The sequence below is a fragment of the Elephas maximus genome, chromosome 5 (assembly GCF_024166365.1).
Source record: "Elephas maximus indicus isolate mEleMax1 chromosome 5, mEleMax1 primary haplotype, whole genome shotgun sequence".
NCBI lineage: Eukaryota > Metazoa > Chordata > Mammalia > Proboscidea > Elephantidae > Elephas > Elephas maximus.
In genome coordinates, this window is record NC_064823.1 from 80,042,011 (window position 1) to 80,062,859 (window position 20,849).

The following is a 20,849-nucleotide window of genomic DNA, read 5'->3' on the forward strand; positions in this document are numbered from 1 at the left end:
AACAGATGATTTGAATTTGGTGTGTGAGGGGGGAAAGAGGGTGTGGTCAAGGATGACCCCAGAAAGCATTGATAACTGAATCCTGAAGGATATGAAGGAATTAGTGAAACTCCAAAATTAAAACATGGAGCAAAAATGGTGTTCCTGGTATTGTCAAGTCTGTTTTCTACAGAAACACAGCTTGTCAAACATTCTCATTTATTATAAAAACAAAAAAGTTGTTCTAAATTCTTAGTCAGATAGCCTTCCCCATCCCTGATTTAAATTTTTTCTTGCCTCTGGGTTCTTCCTTAAATTGTTACTGTTAATCTGCACCCTAATCTCCACTGAAGAGATTAGAAGAGTCAGAGAGGGAGTGACGAAGGGCCTTCTAGACAGGAAACAGATTGAACAAAAGCAGACATTCAGTATAAAGCAGTAAACCGAAGAGAATACTGTCGTTCCTGCTTTTCATGGGGATGTCCAGCATACATTCCCAAATACAGAGTTCAGGTTCTGAAGAGCTTTATATTAGATATACAGATTTGGGGATAGTTTCTAAGAAGTTAGTAAGTAGGCTGGAAGAATAGATGAGTTTGAGGTAGAAGACATGGGGAGAGAAAAAGAAAGAAAGATGAGGGAACAGAGATATAGAGGGCACACAGAGAAAAAGTGGGCAGCAAAGATGACAGAGAAGCCTGCATTAATGTATCAACATTGTGCTTTTTTCCTCCCATGGCCAGATGGATAGCTCCCAGTTGATCCACTGTCGGGAGCTTGTGGCACATCACCTTTCTACTCTGCAGTCTTCCCTGCCTCTAAATTCCGTTTATGTCTACCGTCCCCTCAAGCACACCCTGGTGACCTGTGACAAAGGAGTGTTCAGATTACATTCCTCCTCTGTCCCAGGCCCAGATTTCTCCAAGGACAACAGCAAACCAGAAGTGCCAGTAAGAGGTACAGCAGCCTTCTGCCATCATCTCCCAGCTGCCAGTGGGTGCAAGCATACCTCTGCTAAACGAAAAGTAGAGGAAATGGAAGTGGATGACTTCTACGATGGAATCAAACGGCTCTATAATGAAGACAATGCTTCAGAAAATGTGGGTTCTGTGTGTGGCACTGATTTGTCAAGGCAAGAGGGACATGCTTCCCCTTGTCCACCTTTGCAGCCTGTTTCTGTCATGTAGTTTGAACAAGTGTTACCTTCAGGTGCAAAACTAAGGTAGACTACTCTGGGAATGAGAACATGCAAAACCAGGAGAGGATATATAAGGGATACATACCTTATCAGGCTGAATTGAAGTGAGCCAGAAAAAAAAAAACAAAACATGTTTACTATATCAAAAGATCCAAAATTAAGGGGGGGGGAGCAAAAAATTTCTTTATAGTGTTTGTCAGTTCTTCTGTTTTCTCTGCTGAAATGTAGTGTAACTTGCCCTTTGTCAAAAAAGTCACACTTGAATGTTTTTAAAAGTTCCAAAATTCATAATTAGCAAGCCCTGTCCCTGGCATCTTAATTTTCTTTTTTTGCTTGCTTCTTCATTGAATACGTAATGAATTTTATACATGTTCATCTCCACCCTGGCCTCTACTAAATAGGAAACACCCCAAATTATTATTATTTTTTAGCAGTTTAGTGAAACAAATGACTCATGTTTAATCCACGATTCAAATTCAGATTAGTCTGAAAAGTTACTTCACAATTGCCCCGTGTGAATCAGAGGGTAACAGAAAAGACTTTACCATGTTGATTTTTAGTGTTTGTCTCATTTCAACTTCTGGAGTCTAAAAACAAAATTACTGCTTTTAGTTTTGTTTATCATAAAGTGAAACTATAAGTGGCATGTAATTGGGACACAGATTTGTTGAAAGCATTTTTGACATTTATATAAAATAATTTGTGATAAAGTTAATATATCCAGATGCTCACCAAAGAAACACTTAGGTAAACAACTAAAATTAGATTTTGTAACTGATCAGAATTTTCACTCATTTATAATAAATAGGAAAGACTGTCTAGATGTTGGGGCAGTTCTGTGATTTGAGTCTGTAACATGTAATAACTGAATTCAGTACCCAAGTTTTATGTCCCTAGGGTTTTCTTGATAAAAGTTACACCCCCTGCCTCTTCAATCTACCTATATTTCTCTTAATGACTTCTGGATCCCAAGCTCTCTGTGCAGTCTGAAGAAGGTATTACAGTCACAACCATGTACTGATTGATGATAAAAGCCTCTGGTAGCAATAAAAAGTTGTCCTTACCCTTTGTATCTGTAACTTTTTTTGCTTATGAAAAGGTGCAAGATCTTGATTGCTGCTTAAAAACTAAAAAACCAAACCTGTTGCTGTCAAGTAGATTCTGACTCATAGCAACCCTGTAAGACAGAGTAGGACTGCCCCATAGGGTTTCCAAGGAGCACCTGGTGGATTTGAACTGCTGACCTTTTGGTTACCAGCCGTAGCTCTTAACCACTGTACTGCTATTTCAATGAAGGAAAAACTATAAAAATCCTACAAATATGCTTATTGAAAATAAAACAGGAAGAAAAAAGGATTTGAATATGACTGAGGGATATACGGAAACCCTGGTGGCGTAGTGGTTAAATGCTACGGCTGCTAACCAAAGGGTCGCCAGTTCAAATCTGCCAGGCACTTCTTGGAAACTCTGTGGGGGCAGTTCTTCTCTGTCCTATAGGGTTGCTATGAGTTGGAATTGACTTGATGGCACTGGGCCAGGTTTTTTTTTTTTTTTTTTTGAGGGATATACAGGTTTTAGATATAAGAATTTTTCCATTTTTGATTTTTCTTCATGGTGGACTGTGAGCCTTCCAAACAGTAAATTCTCATCTTTATGGAACTGTTTGTAAGGGCAGGCACAGACCCATATCTAGGTAAGGTCATTGTTAGCCTAATTTTATTCAAGCTTAGCAGAGCAAGAGTATTCTCAGGTGAACATTTGACTTTGAAATTTTGGTGGTAAGATTAGCTGCCTTATGGCCTCACCATTCTATCTTAAGGAGAAGCATTTACCCACGTGTAAGTACAGTGAAGTGGGAGAGAAAGTAAGGAACTGTTTTTGTGTGAAGATAGCAAGGGGTTGGCTTCAAAAGAAAAAAAAAAACTAATATATATACACACACACACATACACACATGACCATCCAAGGCACAATTGGTCTCTATTCACCTGGAGCAGCAGAGGAAGATGAAGAGTCAGGAACCAGGGGGAGGATATGGAATGTGTGATTAACTACCTCCATAAACAACTGCTTCCCTTGCCATGAGACCAGAACTGTATGATGCTCAGCTAGCATCATCCCTGAACATTTTGATCGAAGATTCTATAGCAGAATCTTGATCAAAAGGGGGAAATGTAGAAGAGAGTATGAAATTTTCATGGACTCCAGACTTTCTCGAGCCACAGAAGCAGAATGAACCCCCAAAACTATTGCCCTGAGATTAACTTTAAACCAAAGATATCCCCTGAAGTCTTAAAAAATTGTTTAGCTTAACCAGTGAAGAATCTCTCTTGTGCACTGTGCTCTTTTAAGCTATCTATATGTGATCTTTGATTAAAACTGACAACAGTAATTCAAAAGATTGGATATGAATCTTAGAGGGCAATGAATTTGTTACGAGGACGAACTCAGAAGAGGGTAAGAAAGACTGTACAGCACGGAATTATCAGTGTCACTAAATGGTACATGTAGAAACTGTTGAATTGGTATATGTTTTGCTGTGTATACTCTTAACAACAAAGATAACACGTTTAAAAAAATCCCACTCATCATCACCTGATTCTGCTTCCTAAGTCTCAATTGTGGGAGGACCAAGAAGTTTACAACTATGTTAATATCTGTAAGCTCAATGACAGCTTACCCCCCCACCCCACAACCAGATGAGAACATAGGGTTTTTTAATGTAGAAAGCTAGTAATAGAGTCTAGGATCAGAATATTTTCTTTGTAGTCCAGTAGCTACAGATTGAACAAAAGTTAAAGAATAGGATTTTCATTGCTTGACCTTGAGTTTTTCTGATCTTACCAAAAATTCTTGGTAAATCAGTTCGGAATATTGTTTTCAAAGGGAAACTAAATTTAGTGAGATGGTTGGGTTATTGGCTTTCATGCCTCAAAAGCTAATTTAACCCATTAAAAAAAAAAAGCCCATTGTCGTTGAGTAGATTCCGATTCACAGTGACCCTATATAGGATAGAGTAAAACTGCCCTATAGGGTTTCCAAGGAGCGCCTGGTAGATTTAAACTGCCAATCTCTGGTTAGCAGCCGTAGCTCTTAACCACTATACCACCAGGGTTTCCAACGACGGACAGTATTTTGCAGATCTGACTTTCCTGAATAGTTTCAGGACCTGCAAAGGTCTGAGGACCTCCTTCACGACCTACCATGGGACTATTTGGGGAACTTGGGTTCCAGGCGGCTTGAACTTACGGAGACAGAAGATGCACAATATTCTTTGAACAGTGTGGAACTTTTCATTACGAGTGTTCCTGCTGTTATATTAGATATTGAAACTATCCTCATTTATTCCAAGTTACTTCTGTTAAATCTTGGCATCACATCAAACCATTCTTTCAGGATTTAGAAACTTGGGCCTAGTAGGTTTTAATTGTCTGGTGCCTCCTGGTGGTTAAAAAAGCTATCATCCCTTGAAGCTTCTGGAAAGGCAAGGGAATAAACTTGATAGGTATAAATTTTTTATCATCTAATCCTCCACTTAACAGAAAAAGTGACGAGCACGTTCTAGTCCTTGAAGATCAGGCAGACCCCCCCCCCCACACAAACCAAACCTGCTGCTGTCGAGTCAGTTGACTCACAGGAACTCTATAGGACAGAGTAGAACTGTCCCATAGGGTTTCCAAGGAACGGCTGGTGGATTAGATCTGCTGAAGCTTTAGTTAGCAGCCAAACGCTTAACCACTGCACCACCAGCCCCCTCCCTCCTTTTTTTTACTCTGCTAGATTGGTGTAAGGTTGGTTATCTGGAAAACTACGTGTTTTTCTCTAGACATGGTGTGTATGGGGCGGGGATTAGTACTAACAAATGCCAATGAAAAGGTCAGATATAGCTGGCTCTGAAGCTAGAGGATGGCTCTTCACTCAGCCAAAATGCTGAGAAGCTGAGCCTACGTTCCCACTGTGGAAGGGAATTAGACAATGGTGTCTGCCCCCCAAAAGTGATATCTTCTATATTGTTAGAACCAACTACTTCTATGTGTCCTCTGTGTTTTCTTTATATACCTGGGTTTTTAAGCTAATTTATTCATTCTGGAGTTCCTTAAGCAAGAAGGTAAGCTGTGCTTGAGCATTACTGCCCAAAGCAGTACAGTGGCCTTTTGACTTCAGGTGTGGTTAAACCACTGATGATCAACTAAGTGGGCATGGGCAGGGGGTGAGGATGGGGGAGTCTGTCATCAGCTTAAAGCGGTTCCTATATTTTCACCTGGAAAAAGAAGATAATCTGCCAAATGTTCTCGCAACCATCCTGGGAGATAAGCACCCCCAGTTTAAATAAACCCCCAGTTTACATTAGCAAATTGAAGGTTTGAGAGTTGTCTAATGTTAAATAGTTAAGAATTTTTAAGAGTTCAACTTCTCATTTCAAGTTTTTCCTCTTCCTACTTGATACCCCTTATAAACTCTAATGAGGTTTTTTCTAAATGTTACTTTAAAGCCTCCAAAAATTTCTTGGAATTAGACTGGTTTGAGAGTTGTCTAATGTTAAATAGTTAAGAATTTTTAAGAGTTCAACTTCTCATTTCAAGTTTTTCCTCTTCCTACTTGATACCCCTTATAAACTCTAATGAGGTTTTTTCTAAATGTTACTTTAAAGCCTCCAAAAATTTCTTGGAATTAGACTATACTGTCATAATGGGGAAACCCTGGTGGTGTAGTGAAGTGCTATGGCTGCTAACCAAAAGGTTGGCAGTTTCAATCTACCAAGCGCTCCTTGGAAACCCTGTGGGGCAGTTCTACTCTGTTCTGTAGGGTCACTGTGAGTCAGTATTGACTCAACGGCAATGGGTTTGGGTTTGGGGTGATAATTGGACGATGTCTCCTATGCTGGAGATAATAAATAATGCTTTGAGCTTTGGCCACTAGATGGTGCTTCTAGGAAAAAAATAAAGCAAGCTTTTTCATTCTGGGAGAAAGTGAGTTTTGGGGCTTATTGTATGGGAGCAAGCAATTGAACACTCATGTCTTATTGCTAAGCCAAAATGAATGTCATTTACAATTAAAAGTTTTTATCACTTAAGGCACAAGGAGGCCTCTGCATGCGAGGCTGATCTTTAGTAAAATCAGTCATGGCAAGGGACAGATACAAAAAACCAGTTTTACAAATTAAAAACCCCAATTTTTGTATATAATGTAAGTTGTACCAGTCCTGAAAAGTTACCTAGGAGCCAAGTCTCAAAACCTTCCTGCTTTCCGTTTGAGTTGAATTTGACCAATCACTAGAGCAGGAAAGATGAAGTGCAAACTTGGTAGCACATATTAAGAAATTAAAAGCTTACCCTCACATTTATCAATTTAATGGTTTTTATGACGTAATATATAAAACCCATGTGTAGGACAGAGATATAATTCCCCCTTGAGCCATATCTTGATTACTCTTGTAAAGGTGTAATAAGAGGTAACCAAGTATCTTTTACTTTGTCTTACCCCAACCCTTTACTTTGTCTTATCAGGTATAAAATTTTAGAAGCTCACAACTCAGGCTGTTTAGTTCCCAGGAACTTCAGAGTTAAGGATGAAATGAGGGGAATGTCTCTCTCTTTCTCTCAAATATAAGCTTCATAGTACGTTGAATTCCCAATTGTTAAGACAGGTAGAAATGCATTTTGAATAACCCTGGGTCCAGTGAACTGGCTCTGTTCTTTTCTGAGAAACAGCTTGCTTTGTTAGGCAAGGGGACACTCCAGAAAGAGGGGTAACCTTAGGCAGCCAATTGTTTAAAGGCAACTTGTGAGGGGAGAGGACCCTTTTGGTTTTCCAAATATGCTCTATCTTTAGCAGGCAATTTAGCAATAGAAAGGGCTTACCTTTACCATTACTCCAAAAATTTGCTTATGAGGTGTATAGAAGGACAAGTGTGGTTCCCAGTACAAGGCTACATCCCAAGCACCTAATATAAGGCCTGGTGCAGAATAGAGAAAGTACTTGTAAGGAGAGAGGGAAGGGGATGAAGGTGGATGGGTGGATGTGAATAAAGGGCAAGGAGAGCTAGAACTGCAGCTATTCAGAATTCTAAAAGCATGTGTAGAGAATGCCTGGGTAAGTGCAGCTTTGTAGAATGTCTCCTCTCTGCCCCCCTCCCAATTTCATTTGTTCTTTTCGTGGGACAGAGACTAATCTCATTAAATTAGCCTCTGCCTCCCCTGATCTAAGTACCATAATTTTGAAAGGTTCCATAGCAGACTGACAGTCAAAAAAGATTCAAATTTATATACAGCTACTAGTCAGAAGTATGGAGGCTGGAAAGGGAGGTGAGTGGATACTAGACTCACAATTAAGCACATTCCATCCCCTCAGCAGCTTTGGGTATGCCATTTGCTTGCTAGAAATTGAGCTGAAAGCCAGACTGTCAATCATAAGGACCAGATGCTATGGCCTTAGGAATTCAAGCACAAGGACCTGGAAATGAGCCATACTGCCATCACTGTCAGCCTCCAGGATGGAAAGATGATAGTCATCTGTGAAGCAAAAGGTTTTGTGTAAAGCATCATTTAAATATAGTGAAACTGTGTACTTTTTCAGGTATCTAAGAACTGCTTATGCATAACCTGGGCCAAGGATAGAAACCATACATTTAAGATAAGAGAGAAGGAAGTTTCATTTGATAGGTACACTTGATGGCAAAAATTTTGGTCAAACATACAGGGAAGACGGCCTGTTTTCGTCTGCCCCAGTTCAGTGCATACTGATTCAGGTCACATCTCTCCTTTATATTGTGCTGTGCCAATCTCTAGTAGACCAACTAGACTACACTTGTAGCAAGGAGGCAGCATCAGTGCTGAAATCCTTTTTTTTAAAGGACTGAAAAATAAAAAAACCTGTTATCAATGGAATCTGTTCAGATGGCTCAATTCTCCTTGCTTTTCTTTTCCACAATCTATAGGATAATCAAATAATTTTAATTATTGATGATAATTATCCCTGGGATGGTTGGTCAGCCAGAACTTGAAAACCTCCCAGCTTTATCAACACTAAGAAAGGAACCACCTGAGGTAAAATGCCAAATCAATGACTACATTAGGAGAGATGGCAATGCACTTAGCCAGTGGTGTCCATGACCAGCTTTCCCTAGGTAACTGAACAGAGGCCAGCCTGCTTAGTAAAGCTTTTGCCCCAAACCCCTCCCATCAAGATGGCTGCTACTAAACTTCCTCCAACCTGAGGACTTGAAACAAATGTCGTAGCAACTAGATTACACATTTCTCTACTTTAAAAAAGAACATTGCCTAATTTGATTTTTAAATACTGCTCAGAAAATACCTTTACAACCTGATATGGAATTTTTTGCTTTTAAAATGTATGATAGGGTAAAGCTGACATTAAAATATGAAAAATAAGGAGTTTAATAAAGCCAATTGTCATACTTATTACAGTGGTTTCACACGCAACAGAATCTATATGTTGAGCTTACAGAGCTGACACACGTCATGCTTTGCATTCAGTTGAGGAGTTGGTATCCCCTCTGCCCCATGGGTCACATCACAAACCAATTTCTATTCTTACAGATTACACTGTGGTATGAAAGGGATGGCTCTTAGCCCTTACATTTTTTGATCATTTAATGGCTCAGATGAATCTGACCTTACTTACATTTAATATTAGGTTCTGAGTAAAGAAAGCTTCTTGCCAGCAGGCTCATCCAATTCCTCTGCCCAGCCTCTTTCCAGGAATCAAATCAATCAAGAGGCAGGGACTGTTGCTTCATTATTTCACATTCCAATGGAAGCATGTTACCACTCTCACATAGAGGGAAACGTTCCTAAGGATCTTGACCAAATGCAACTCACACCACCAATGGTATTTTCATGATCTACCTACTATAGAGCTGAAAAATGAAGATGGAAAGCAGCAAAGATTATAGACAAGTAGTGAAATTAAAAAGGTAACTGAATATGTACATGCCTGCTCTAAAACAGGAATTTGAAAATTGGCCCTTGACCGTGAAAGCTGCCCCTAAAAGGTGACTGCTAATAGTCTCGCTCTAAATCTGACCTATCACAAATGGGTGTGCATTAGAAATCACAGACTCACTTCGCTGGCAGAAGTGGATGTGTGTGTTATGTGTGTGTTTTAAGGGGTCTGTCGTATACTTTGATTTCCAGCAGGTTTTTTTTTTTTTTTTTTCCAGAAATCTTCAAGAAAGCAGCCTGGCTAACTCTGAGAAGACAGTGTCGGTCAGAAACAATTAATAATGCTGTTGTCTTGAAGAGAATATGTACTTGTTCAGGGTTCATTTCCTATGGTCCAGGGCACATAGGTCCTGGGTAAAAAATGACACAAACTAAAGGAGAGCTTCACAATAAACACAAAGGCAGGACATGGGCCAGAAAGTTATTTTAAGGTATCTTTAAATATAAATTGAGCCCCAGAGGCAAAAGTCATTTACCGACACTTGGCACAGTTTAAATATGATTAAGACTTGTAGGTCAAAACTCCAGTGACAACAAAGGGATTTTTTGTATGAGAGCGCCTTAAACAGAATTCCCTCACTCAGTGGGCACTTAAATCTCCCCATGAAGTGAGCTTAAAACTGGCAGAATTGTAACACCAAAACTAAGTTTGAATAACCAATACATAAAACAGAACTGTCTAACTGGATTTTTTTTTTTTTTTTCCAAAACAGAATCCCAAACCCAAAACAACTTATATAAGGATGCAGGTAACACAAAAAGAGTCAAAACAACAATGGTTCCTGAATTTAAAGGAAGGATGCCCACTCCTCTCTCTCTCAAGAGGCAGATGGTCAGCTGAAAAATAAAAACATTGTATCAATAGAACACTCCAAATAAAAAAAAAAATTGCAGTCATCTCTTTTCATGCAATATCAAATGTTAAAAAAAAAAAAAACTAACAAAAGGAAAACGTTGCCCAGATTTTATGACCTGATGGTTGAGGATCCTGACCAGGCTGTTCAGAAAGCTGCTCATGGGGCAGAGAGGTCTGGAGTAAGCATCAGATCAAGTTTATAGGCCCTGGAGGGGGTGACCACCTCAGGTTAGGGTGCATGCTGTCTTCGGTCCATGAGTTCTTGCATCAGCAGCTTCAAGAACATGACAGCTACTCAAAAGATCTCAATGCATGGCTACCTTGGGTCTTGGCCCAAGTTCTTTGCTTCACTCAATTTCCTTTTTCCTTTTAATTATTATTATTAAATATTACTAGTTTTGATAGTGATAAGTCACTTCAGTATCCACTGTGGGCAGTGGTCTGTAAATAGACACTGACAAATACAAACAGCAGTGCAATATTTGACCCAGACTTTAAAGGAATAGGAGGCGATGGTGGAAATGAGGTAACTCTTCCCCAACACGTGTGAACAGATAGCTCCTGCTCTTCTAATGCTTTATGTCCATTAGGAGAGAGTAGGGCTTGTCAACAGGATGGTTACATAAAGAAGAAGCTACAGAAGAGAAAAAAGAAAGGTTCAGATTCAAACTGGATTCTTAAAGGCTTAAAAAAAAATAAAAAAAAGTTTCTCTACAATAAGCTGTGAAAGAACAGGAGTGTGTCAGTTACAGGGATGACTTCACCAAGCAGGACTGGGGGGTTAGCAGCAGCAGTTGGCCCCAGAGGCCAAGAAAGAAGAGGAAACCTCAGCTGAGCCGGGGCAATGGGGCACCGGGGGTGCTAATCAGAGGGGCAGAAGGGGATGGGAATGGGGGAGAAAGGGTAGCAGAAAGGTATGTAAAGTACAGACCACCACAATAGCAAATATTTTGAAGAAGTTGGTGCTGCCTAGATGGTAGCATTGGAAGTCCTCTACATGAGATGTGGGTGCATGAGGCTCTTTCTTCCCTGTTGCTTTTATCCAACGTAATGAGCATGTATACATATGCATACCAAGCAATGACTAAAAAGAACTCACAAAAGGGCACACAAAACAATGTTTGGGTAAAAAATATATTTTCCCCCACTTTATGTCTTGGCACTATTGATAGATGCATAGATTACCTGTCCATCACTCTCTCCTACCTTAACAGACATCAAATTACTGAGCTCGTTTGCTAAGTGATTATTTTCATACTTGAAAAAATGATATGCTCCACAACAATACAATTATTTTAGTTTTTTAAAAAAAGACAAGTGCCTAACATGCAGCTTACATACATGACAATTCTGCATTAACACTGAAAGGAGATTACACAACAGTTTTAGAAAACACATTGGTTATTTCCAAACAGCAAAAACAACAATGATCTACAACTACAGTTTAAGGCATATCAGCATATTTTAAAGTTAAGGAATGGACAAAGTTATAATGCTGTTCACAGCTTAATGTTCAATTTATTTTAAAAATTCCCTTCATAGCTACATACAATCTAGACTTTGTAGGTCACAATTTTCACTAAAGAGTCATCACATATTTGCCCTGTCAATGGAACCAGGACTTATGGAAGCTGAGACTTGATGATTTCAGACACTCGCAAATGGCAAAGCAAAGGGCTCTGGATGGACAGTTTTGGTTGGACCACACAGAGACAGAACGATGTGGGCTGGTAACAGCTGAAAAACCTGATTCAACAATTTGTATTTGAAACACTTATGGATATGGCAAGAAAGTGAGGAAACCAAGTTTACTTGTTTGAGTTGCATGAGAAATGGAAAATAAACGTTATTGCTGGTGAGATTACAAAGTGGAGAAGGAAGGTAATAAGTAACCTGTGCCCAGCATTACATTAAATGAGTCCCCTGGTTACGATGCCCTTTCTGGACAAAACCATGGCCAACTAATAAAGATCGTAGGCTGGGAAAACATACTCTCTGAACTGCCAGTAAATTCTCATCAGTGCTTTTCTATCACACCCTGTAGTGCATACAGCTGTTACAGGTAGCTAAAGTCCAGAAGAAGCAAAAAATGGTCATTACGGTTGAACAAAAGATGTGGGAAGAGGCCAACGAGAGTTGTCTGGCAAAAAATAAAGAGGTGATCACTGTCAGCAGTTAGCACGGGTGAGAGACAGTTAAACCAGGATCACCAAAATATTAAACAGTCAAAATAGCAGCCTTGCATAAAAAAAAATTTTCCCCTTGTTTTTCTCCAGTGGAAAGTAGTAGTTTCTCACTCTAGCTTTATTTACATTGTCAAAACCATGGACATTACCAAGGTTGGCCTATTGTAAGATCCAATGATGCCCATGATACTGTGTAGAACACAGGCTAGCATTAGCAATTTCTGACTCTCACACTGATATCAAGGTAAAGATGAATTTATGTAGTTATTGTGAAAATTATATAAATGTGGACATTTTAAATATATTTAGCTGTTCTTTCTTTTTTTAAACAAAGGCGATCCAAACCATTGCCTCCCTAAACCCCTGCAAAAGAAAAATGGAAAAATCCATCCCTCCCGTACTTGTTCTCATTTTAAAAAGCCAGAAAGATCTCAAAGGTTTCTTACTACCGTACTTACATGCAGAGGCGAAAGCACATCCAATTAGATTTGAGGGTATCATTTATTCCGTGCAGAGCCAAGGACTACTGTGAAAAAAGGTATAGATACAGAAAGAAAAAGAGCAGCAATAACAAACTAAATAGGGCTGGGGAGGAGTGGTAGAAAAAGTTGAGAAGCAATACACTAAAAAAGGAAAAAGCTTCTATATCTTTCTTTTGGCTTTTTATTCCCTGACTCTCTATAAGATTGATTTTGTCATAAAAATGTAATGCAAAAAAGAAAAAAAAAAAACCCAATCCAATCAATCAATAATCTTGGAATCAAAAAGTCAGTTGGATGCCTTTCACTGCTAGGCTCATTTTAAAAAGGCTTTAGTGATGCAAGAAACAATTTAAAACTGTATTTTCTATTGCAAGGCACAAAAATGCTCACACAAGCAGTAGTTGGAACAAGCACACAACACAAATATTCAAGCTTTTGCCTAGTGCACAGCAGATGAGCAAATTCAGCCCATGGTTAGAATCAGCATGCCGTTTAATATTTGGCCACTCCATACCCAGCTTCATACTAAAATCATAAAACAAACAAAAAAATAATTTTGGCCCAGTAGCTCTCAAATCTGTCTTTATACCACTACTGCTGCTGTTTCTCATTTGCAGCTTCTATCCCAGTTTAGTTTAGGCTTCAATGAAACGGATTTCCTTACTTTGCCTAATTAAACCTAAATCTATTTATAAGAGTATGGGTGAGGATGAAGAGAAATTAAAAAAAAAAAAAACTTTGTTGGAATTTACTAGAAACTTATTCATTAAAAAAAAAGTGTGAGCATGGTGGGTGGGAGGGCATGGGGAACAGGTGAATTCTCTCATTTATTTGATGTATGACTAGTGAAGGCCAGAAGGAAAATGCAGAGATGAATTATTAGGCTCAGGAGAAATGTTACCCTTTCAAGAAACAGGAGATGGCAGAGTTAAGAGAGAAAGCTAGGAGGATCTTGTTAGCAGAGAAAGAAAACCAAGAAGATAAAAGGACAAACATCAGAAAGGAAGGGTACAAAAAAAGGATTAAAGAGATATGCCCTTTTCCATACAAATTAGGCATGTAATATACATCATGATGTGTAGGTCGGTCCTCATCTTTGTTGATGAAGCTCTGATGCTTCATCTCAATTGGCCTTGGACGCAAAGAACAGGTGAAGCTAATTGTGGTGAAGGGGCCCCAAAAAACCCATTGCCGTTGAGCTGATTCAGACTCATAGCCACCCTATAGGACAGAGTATAACTGCCCCAAGGAGTACCTGGTGGATTCGAACTGCCAACCTTTTGGTTAGCAGCCGTAGGTCTTAATAACTACGCCACCAGGGTTTCCGGTGAAGGAAAAGGTGAAGAAAATTCCCTCAGGACAACTGGGTTTGAAAGCTTAGCTGTTCCATTTCTTCTTCTCTTTACTGCCAAATATTGAAAGGGAACTAAGGAAGGAAGCTGGATGCGAAGCTGAATTTCTACTTTTTTGACTCATGGGTTTGTCCTGTGTTCCTTCCTGTTTTACCTTAAATGACAGAATCCCCTCAAAGGTGTGCTTGAGCTTCCCATGTGAAAAATTTCTGGAAATTTTTATCTTGTGCTTACGGGAAATTTTATTAGAAGTTGTACTGATATCCCAAAATCAGTCACAAAGGTCCTCTTCCCTCAACCTACCGAGAGCAAATTCAGGTCTGTTGATGAAAGATTCCTTGTAGTGGGTAGGTTGTAGAAAACTATTATCCTTGCTAGGAGGTTCTTATACCAAGCAACGTTGTGTGAGATCTCTATCTGTGAAAGGATCAAGGTTACACTAGTTAAAGTGAACATAATCATAGTCCTTTTAGGGCAGTTCTCTCCTACTTGGCCAGGATTTGAAATGGGGGTTCAGATGCAGTTAAAATCATAAGAGGAGATGGTCAGTCCGAAAAGACCTACAAGCCCAGGCCAAATAATGTTATTGATTAAAGTGAAAGCAATTAACGCAAGTGTAAAGGTCACATAATGCTCACCCACTGTTCTGCCCACACACAAATCTACCTTGATTTGGGGCAGGTGTGGAGAAGTGACAGCGTAAGTTCAGGGATTTTGCAACCATGGAGATGAATAATTGCGAAAATGCAAGTTGTTGTCATGGGTATTCAGGTTTTTAGTTCAGTTGCTGAGGCGGTGAGTTTTCATGTCAGACGTACATGTAGCATTTTACCCTCCTTTCCTCAGTCCAAAGCAACATACAAGTGACAGGCATGCTTACTGCTGCCATTCTGAACAAGCGTAAAAGGCAAATCATTTACTTTCCGGTAACAAAGTCCAGCTGCACATAGCCTTTGCTGTCATTCCCTCGTTCTATCATTTTCCGCCACCCAGCAACATTCAGCACGATGAGTTAATCGTTATTGGCATTTGGGGAAGGGAAAACCAAAAATAATAATAATATATATAGTAAAATAAAAGGACACAGATGGCAGAGACACAATATTACTGCAAAAGCAGGTGAATGCGGGAACATCCTTGGCTTGCCAGGCTTTATGTGAAGCTTGCACTGCAAGTTAAAAAACAAAACAAAAGTTAGAAATAATAATAAATAAAAAAGAAAGGAAAATTAGGAGTGCCGGCACCAGCATTCGGTGATGGTGAATGCTCATGCAATGATTATGGAACTGACAGAAATTAAAACTGTAAAAATTTCGACTAGGCTACTCTACATGACAAGCAAAAGCAAAATTTTAACACTGAATTAAAGGACACATGGTTAGTTTTCATTTGCACATAGTGACTTCTTGAAACCACTGCATGTCCTAATGGAAGGCTTTACTGTTTGATTTTGATTTTCTCAAATAACACAAAACCATTGTTTATTAGGTTTGAATATCACATTAGTACTTAACAGGACCTTCATCTTCCACTTCTGAGCTGCTGAAGGAATCAGAGAACAAATATACAGTAAAACCTGTGAAAGCTGGAATCTGTATAAGGCAGCGACCTGTCAGAGAAGGGAAACTCAAATATTTTCCACTTAACAGAGAATGACAGAAAAGTGGTGGACTGCACCTTGTCAAAGGCAGAAAACTTGGAAGACCCTAAAAAACAAGGCAGTCGCGCCAAGTTCTGGCCCTCACAGGTTTCACTGTACAATAAATGTCTTTGTACAATTAACTTGGAGAAAAGGTCTTAAGTAGCTTGGAGACTGGAATATAGTAGATGGAAAACATGCTACTAATCTACTTGGGAAGGAAAAACAAAAAAAGACAATCATTATATGGTTATAAGTACAGCAAAGCCAGGAGCTTTCCCCCTCGTTTAGGTACGAAGCAATGCCAAACCCAAGGTCCACAGTGTGGTTGGTTCCAATTTTAGGCAAGTACAAAAACATGCAACTTCATTCCTTAGCAAGAATCAAAATTAATTTTTTAAAAAAGATGAGTGGATGATGGTGTAAACTGCACTTATTGGACGTCAGGTACAGTTTTAAAATGATGTATTTTAAAACTTTCTTTTGGCATAGATGCATCTTAACCAGCAAACACCTGCTGGCAATTGTGTGGAAAGTTTTCAGAAAAGATGAAGACTATCTGCTGAACAACTTACCCTCGGGCAGTCCCACCACTGTGGTTTAGCCGCAAACAAGGAAAGTGAGTTGATGGCCAGAGATGGCAGGAGGTGGGGGTCCAGCTAATGGCAGTGCCAGGATTAGTTCTACTTTGTAATCTTAGGAAATGTTATATGGTCTCATGCCACTACAGGTCAAGGAGAAGGATAAAGCCTTACCTACGTTAAAAAGGGAGCATTTCATTAGAACAGAAAAAACAAGAGTTTAAGACTATCAGCATAACTAAGTTAAGCTCTGAGGTAGAGGCACAGCAGGTAAATAAATACGAATCTCTCGCTCTCTCTCTTTTTTTTTTCCCTTTCTACCTAGAACAAAACCACCTCCTGAGTGGCACAGGTGGTGACTCCAGCATTTCCTCTAGCTTAGCTACAAGGATAGTCTTCCTGTTAAGTTACCCTGGTTACTGTCTTTCTGTGATCCTCTCTAACCAAAACTCTCCAACTGGCCCTGGCAGGAAGAGGTGTGATTTTACTTTACTTTTACACCTCAGGCCTCCAACTGACAATTGCTTTTACTGTACAAATGGAAAAGTGCGGGAAAAGGTTAACAACACAAAAGAAATTACATTTAAAAAGAAAGACATGCCATTGTCAGGTACAAAGCCTGCTGCCTGTTTTGAACCAAATTAAGTTTAATTACATTAATTATAAATGAGAATACATAAATAAGGCTAAAATAGAATTCACACATATGTCACGTAAACTTTAAAAGGTAAGGCCCAAGGATGGGAAGAAAATAATCTAAAATGTTCAAAAGGGCAAGGAGAAATTTCCCTACACTGGAAAGTTTGTTACTAGGTACTTTTTTTTTTCTTTTCCTAATGGAGGCACAATACTTATCAGCTCTTGGAATTTTTATTGCTTAAAGGCACATCCAGTATACATGAACTATTCTTTTAACATTGTTGGTCTTTTATAAACATTGTAAATCTTAAAACGTGTACGTTTACACGTTTTAGTGCTTCAGGGTAAGAAAAACTTGACTTTGGATTTCCTAAGCTGTGAGTCAGCAGCTTTTTCTCTATTTCACTCATATGTGCCCATAGATGCTTGCACATGCTCTCTCTCTCTCACACACACACACACATATTTTTATCTTGGGTTAGTTTAGATCAACAACAGTACAATGCCAAACGGCAGTTTTTAGAAATGGACTTTCATTTTGTCCTCACTGTTATCTCTGAACCTCTGCAGGCAGAATCTCACCTTTAGTGTCCAACACCTTCTAAACACTCATAGCTACCAAGTGCCTTCCTGAACTGGATTACAGTCTAGCCAATTGTTACTCTTAGAATTAATCCAGCAGAATTAAATTTTGGACCTTGGACTCCTCTGGTCACTTGTGTCTGTATCCCCATTACAATCACACCTCACCTACACCAACTACTTCCATTATTGCTTAGAAAATCTGCCTGCTCCCTCGCTCTCTTGACACCCTTTCTGCTGTCTCAGAGCTTGGAAAGTCAAAGTGTGTAAAGCAGGAGTTAAAGCTCTCTTAGTGTGTCATTTGAGCAGTGCATTTTGATATTTACCACAGACAATGAGATTCCTTAGGGGTGAGCCTACTTACTCCAAGACTAAGTGAGCAGCACTTGTCCTTATGAAAGGTCTCAATTATTGTCTCGAGACTCAATCCTATGTATTTTATTTTTAAGAATGTAATTTTTTGCCTGCTTGAGTACCCGCATTTTTGCTGTTTACTTAGTTGCCAGCTGTTCCTCTAGAACTTTAGCATCTAAGGATGAAGAACAAGGATCCTGGAAAGATTATCACTGCCCTGAGAGCACCCAGTGTAAGCAGACAAAGCAGGGCAGCATATGCGGATTTGCCCTCAGGCCACTACAAAGACTCTTCTCAACTGTACTCTACTGATCGTTGCGTTTACTTTCACACCAACAGCTAAGTGTCATAAAACTGCACTCTTTAGTCTTTAAGGTGATTTGATGCAGAGCCACAGATCACGGGAGAATTTCATGGAAGGCCCAAATCTCCCACTAGATTTGGGCAGCTGCTATTGGAGTATCATACTCACGGGCAGAATCTCGCCCTTAGGCACATTAAATCAAGGCCATGATGAAAAACGGTTTGTGTGCAGGTGTGTGGCTGGAGTTTTGGTGGGGGTGTCTTAACTGGATAGGCATTTTGATCTCATTTTGACAATAAAACAAATCCATCATCTTGCTGAATTTAGAAGAAAAATAGTGGCCACTAGCTGCTCTTCCAAATATTTCCCTTTGGGAACAAGACTTTGAATGACTAACTTATCAAGCATTACAACACAGAATAGGAAAATAATTTTAACAGTCACAGTTTTAGGATGTTCTTTATCAAGAAAGTCATGAGCATTGTCTTCAGAGGGAACTAAAGAAAAATAAACCTGTTTTTGTTTTGTTTTGTTTTCAGAGAATCCTAATGTTGGTGTAGGAGGTGCTACTGCAGAGAAAAGTTACACCAGTCCTGATTGCTTCATCAGTGTGGTCAAGTTTCATAAATTAATGTTTGTGTACCCTTTAAAAATATTTTTAAAATATTTATCATCTTCCCTGCACTGTAGAGAAAATACTTGCTTTTATCTTTCTGGTAATAAACCAGTTTCCAGTCCGTAAATGGGAAAAGTAGAGACATGCAGGAGGAATAAATTGTTAGGGTCCCCAGTACATGGGGGTGACACCTGCTTACTTTTTCTTATCCTTGTCTTTCTTGGTTTGCTGGGCCCCAGATTGCTGTGCCTGGGACTGTAGTAACTGAGCTGCTGCTTTCTTCTTCTGGAAATTATTCACCTCCTCCTCGAGCTCCTTCTTCTTGTCTTCCACTTTCTTCTTCTCTTCTTGGTGTGTCCGCTTTAGGAGGTCAAACTTCTCGTGAAGCTGGAGAGAAAAAGAGGAGGACGAGCTTGGTAAAGGAAATGAACATTTTGTAATATTATTTGGATCTGTTAAAAAAAAAATGCACCACACTGCTGTACTGGCCTTGATTACAGGTGTGAAATGCTGTTTGGGTGGCTTACTGGAGGAGCTAGGCTAAGATGCTTAAGAACATCCCTTGGGGCCCTGGACTCCTTTGAGATTTGGGTTCTTTGGGTCTGAGACATTCCTTGCATACATTTTCTGATAATAAACTACATATTCATTGTTAAAAGCATAAATAAGAAAATAAAAATTATTCTTAATCCTACCAAGGAATTCACCTTAGTGGTAAGAGTAGCTCTTTACTTTGGGTCTTGTTTTGAAATGCATAATATACATTTACTTAGAAACATATACAATAACTACACTCATATATACATATTGTTGCTGTTAGTTACCACTGAGTCAGCTCCAATTCATGGTGACTTCATGTGCAACAAAATTAAATGCTGCCCAGTCCTGTACTATCTTCATGACCGAGTCCACTGTTGCAGCCACTGTGTATTCTGAGTGCCTTCCAACCTAGGGAGCTCATCTTCCAGCGCTACATTGAACAATGTCTGTCGTGATACATAGGGGTTTTTGTTTTTTTTCAAATAATATTTTATTGTGTTTTCAGTGAAGGTTCACACAGCAGTTTAGGATCCCATTCAACAAGCGGTTCAGTAACATTGGTTACATTCTTCACAATGTGTGAACATTCTCAATATTTCCATTCTGGTTGCTCTTTTTCCATCAATCTAGTTTCCCTGCCTCTTCACATTCTCATCTTTGTTTTAAAGTAATTGTTAACTGTCTCATATGGGTGATTTTTTAAAGTAGCACAGTACTTACAGGTGATATTCATTATTTTGTAAGCTAATTAATCTATTCCCGCACATGTCTGTCATTTTGTTGTACTGTGGGTGCTTGTGTGTTGCTGTGATGCTGCAAGCTATGCCACTGGTATTCAGATACCAGAAAGGTCACGCATGGAGGACAGGTTTTAGCTGAGATTCCAGACTAAGACAGACTAGGAAGAAGGACCCAGCAGTCTACTTCTGAAAAGCATTAGCCAGTGAAAATCTTATGAATAGCAGCGGAACATTGTCTGATACAGTGCTGGAAGATGAGCCTCCCAGGTTGGAAGGCACTCAAAAGATGACTGGGGAAGAGCTGCCTCCTCAAAGTAGAGTCGACCTTAATGATGTGGATGGAGTAAAGCTTTCAGGACCTTCATTTGCTGATGTGGCACAACTCAAAATGAGAAGCAACAGCTGCAGACATCCATTAATAATCGGAGCCTGGAATGTATGAATCTAGGAAAATTGGAAATCGTCAAAAATGAAATGGAACGCATAAACATCGATAGCTTAGGGATTAGTGAGCTGAAATGGACTGGTATTGGCCATTTTGAATCGGACAATCATATTGTCTACTATGCTGGGAATGACAACTTGAAGAGGAATGGTGTTGCATTCATCGTCAAAAAGAACATTTCAAGATCTATCCTGAAGTACAATGTTGTCAGTGATAGGATAATATCCATACGCCTACAAGGAAGACCAGTTAATACGACTGTTATTCAAATTTACACACCAACCACGAGGGCCAAAGATGAAGAAATAGAAGATTTGTATCAGCTGCTGCAGTCTGAAATTGATCGAACATGCAATCAAGATGCATTGATAATTACTGGTGATTGGAATGCG

General features: G+C 39.4%; 2 protein-coding genes across 7 annotated transcripts in view; one reads left to right on the plus strand and one right to left on the minus strand.

The window, feature by feature from the left end:
- Window positions 1-2,240, plus strand: part of CCNI (cyclin I) — a 46,057-nt gene extending 43,817 nt beyond the window's left edge. For all 5 annotated transcript variants that reach the window (XM_049885974.1, XM_049885971.1, XM_049885973.1 and 2 more), the window contains one exon: window positions 723-2,240. In XM_049885974.1, coding sequence (XP_049741931.1) covers window positions 723-1,166 — 444 coding nt within the window. In that variant the 3' untranslated portion in view covers window positions 1,167-2,240. The remainder of the gene's footprint in view (window positions 1-722) is intronic.
- The window catches only part of SEPTIN11 (septin 11), a 131,624-nt gene continuing 112,861 nt past the window's right edge, over window positions 2,087-20,849 (minus strand). The window contains exons 9-10 of one of the 2 annotated variants that reach the window (XM_049885970.1): window positions 18,932-19,119; window positions 2,087-9,978 (exon numbers count right to left, since the gene is read on the minus strand). In XM_049885970.1, the coding sequence (XP_049741927.1) occupies window positions 9,975-9,978; window positions 18,932-19,119 (192 nt within the window). In that variant the 3' untranslated portion in view covers window positions 2,087-9,974. Of the gene's footprint in view, window positions 9,979-10,093; window positions 15,186-18,931; window positions 19,120-20,849 lie in introns of those variants that run through there. The other variant, XM_049885969.1, reaches the window with a different exon arrangement.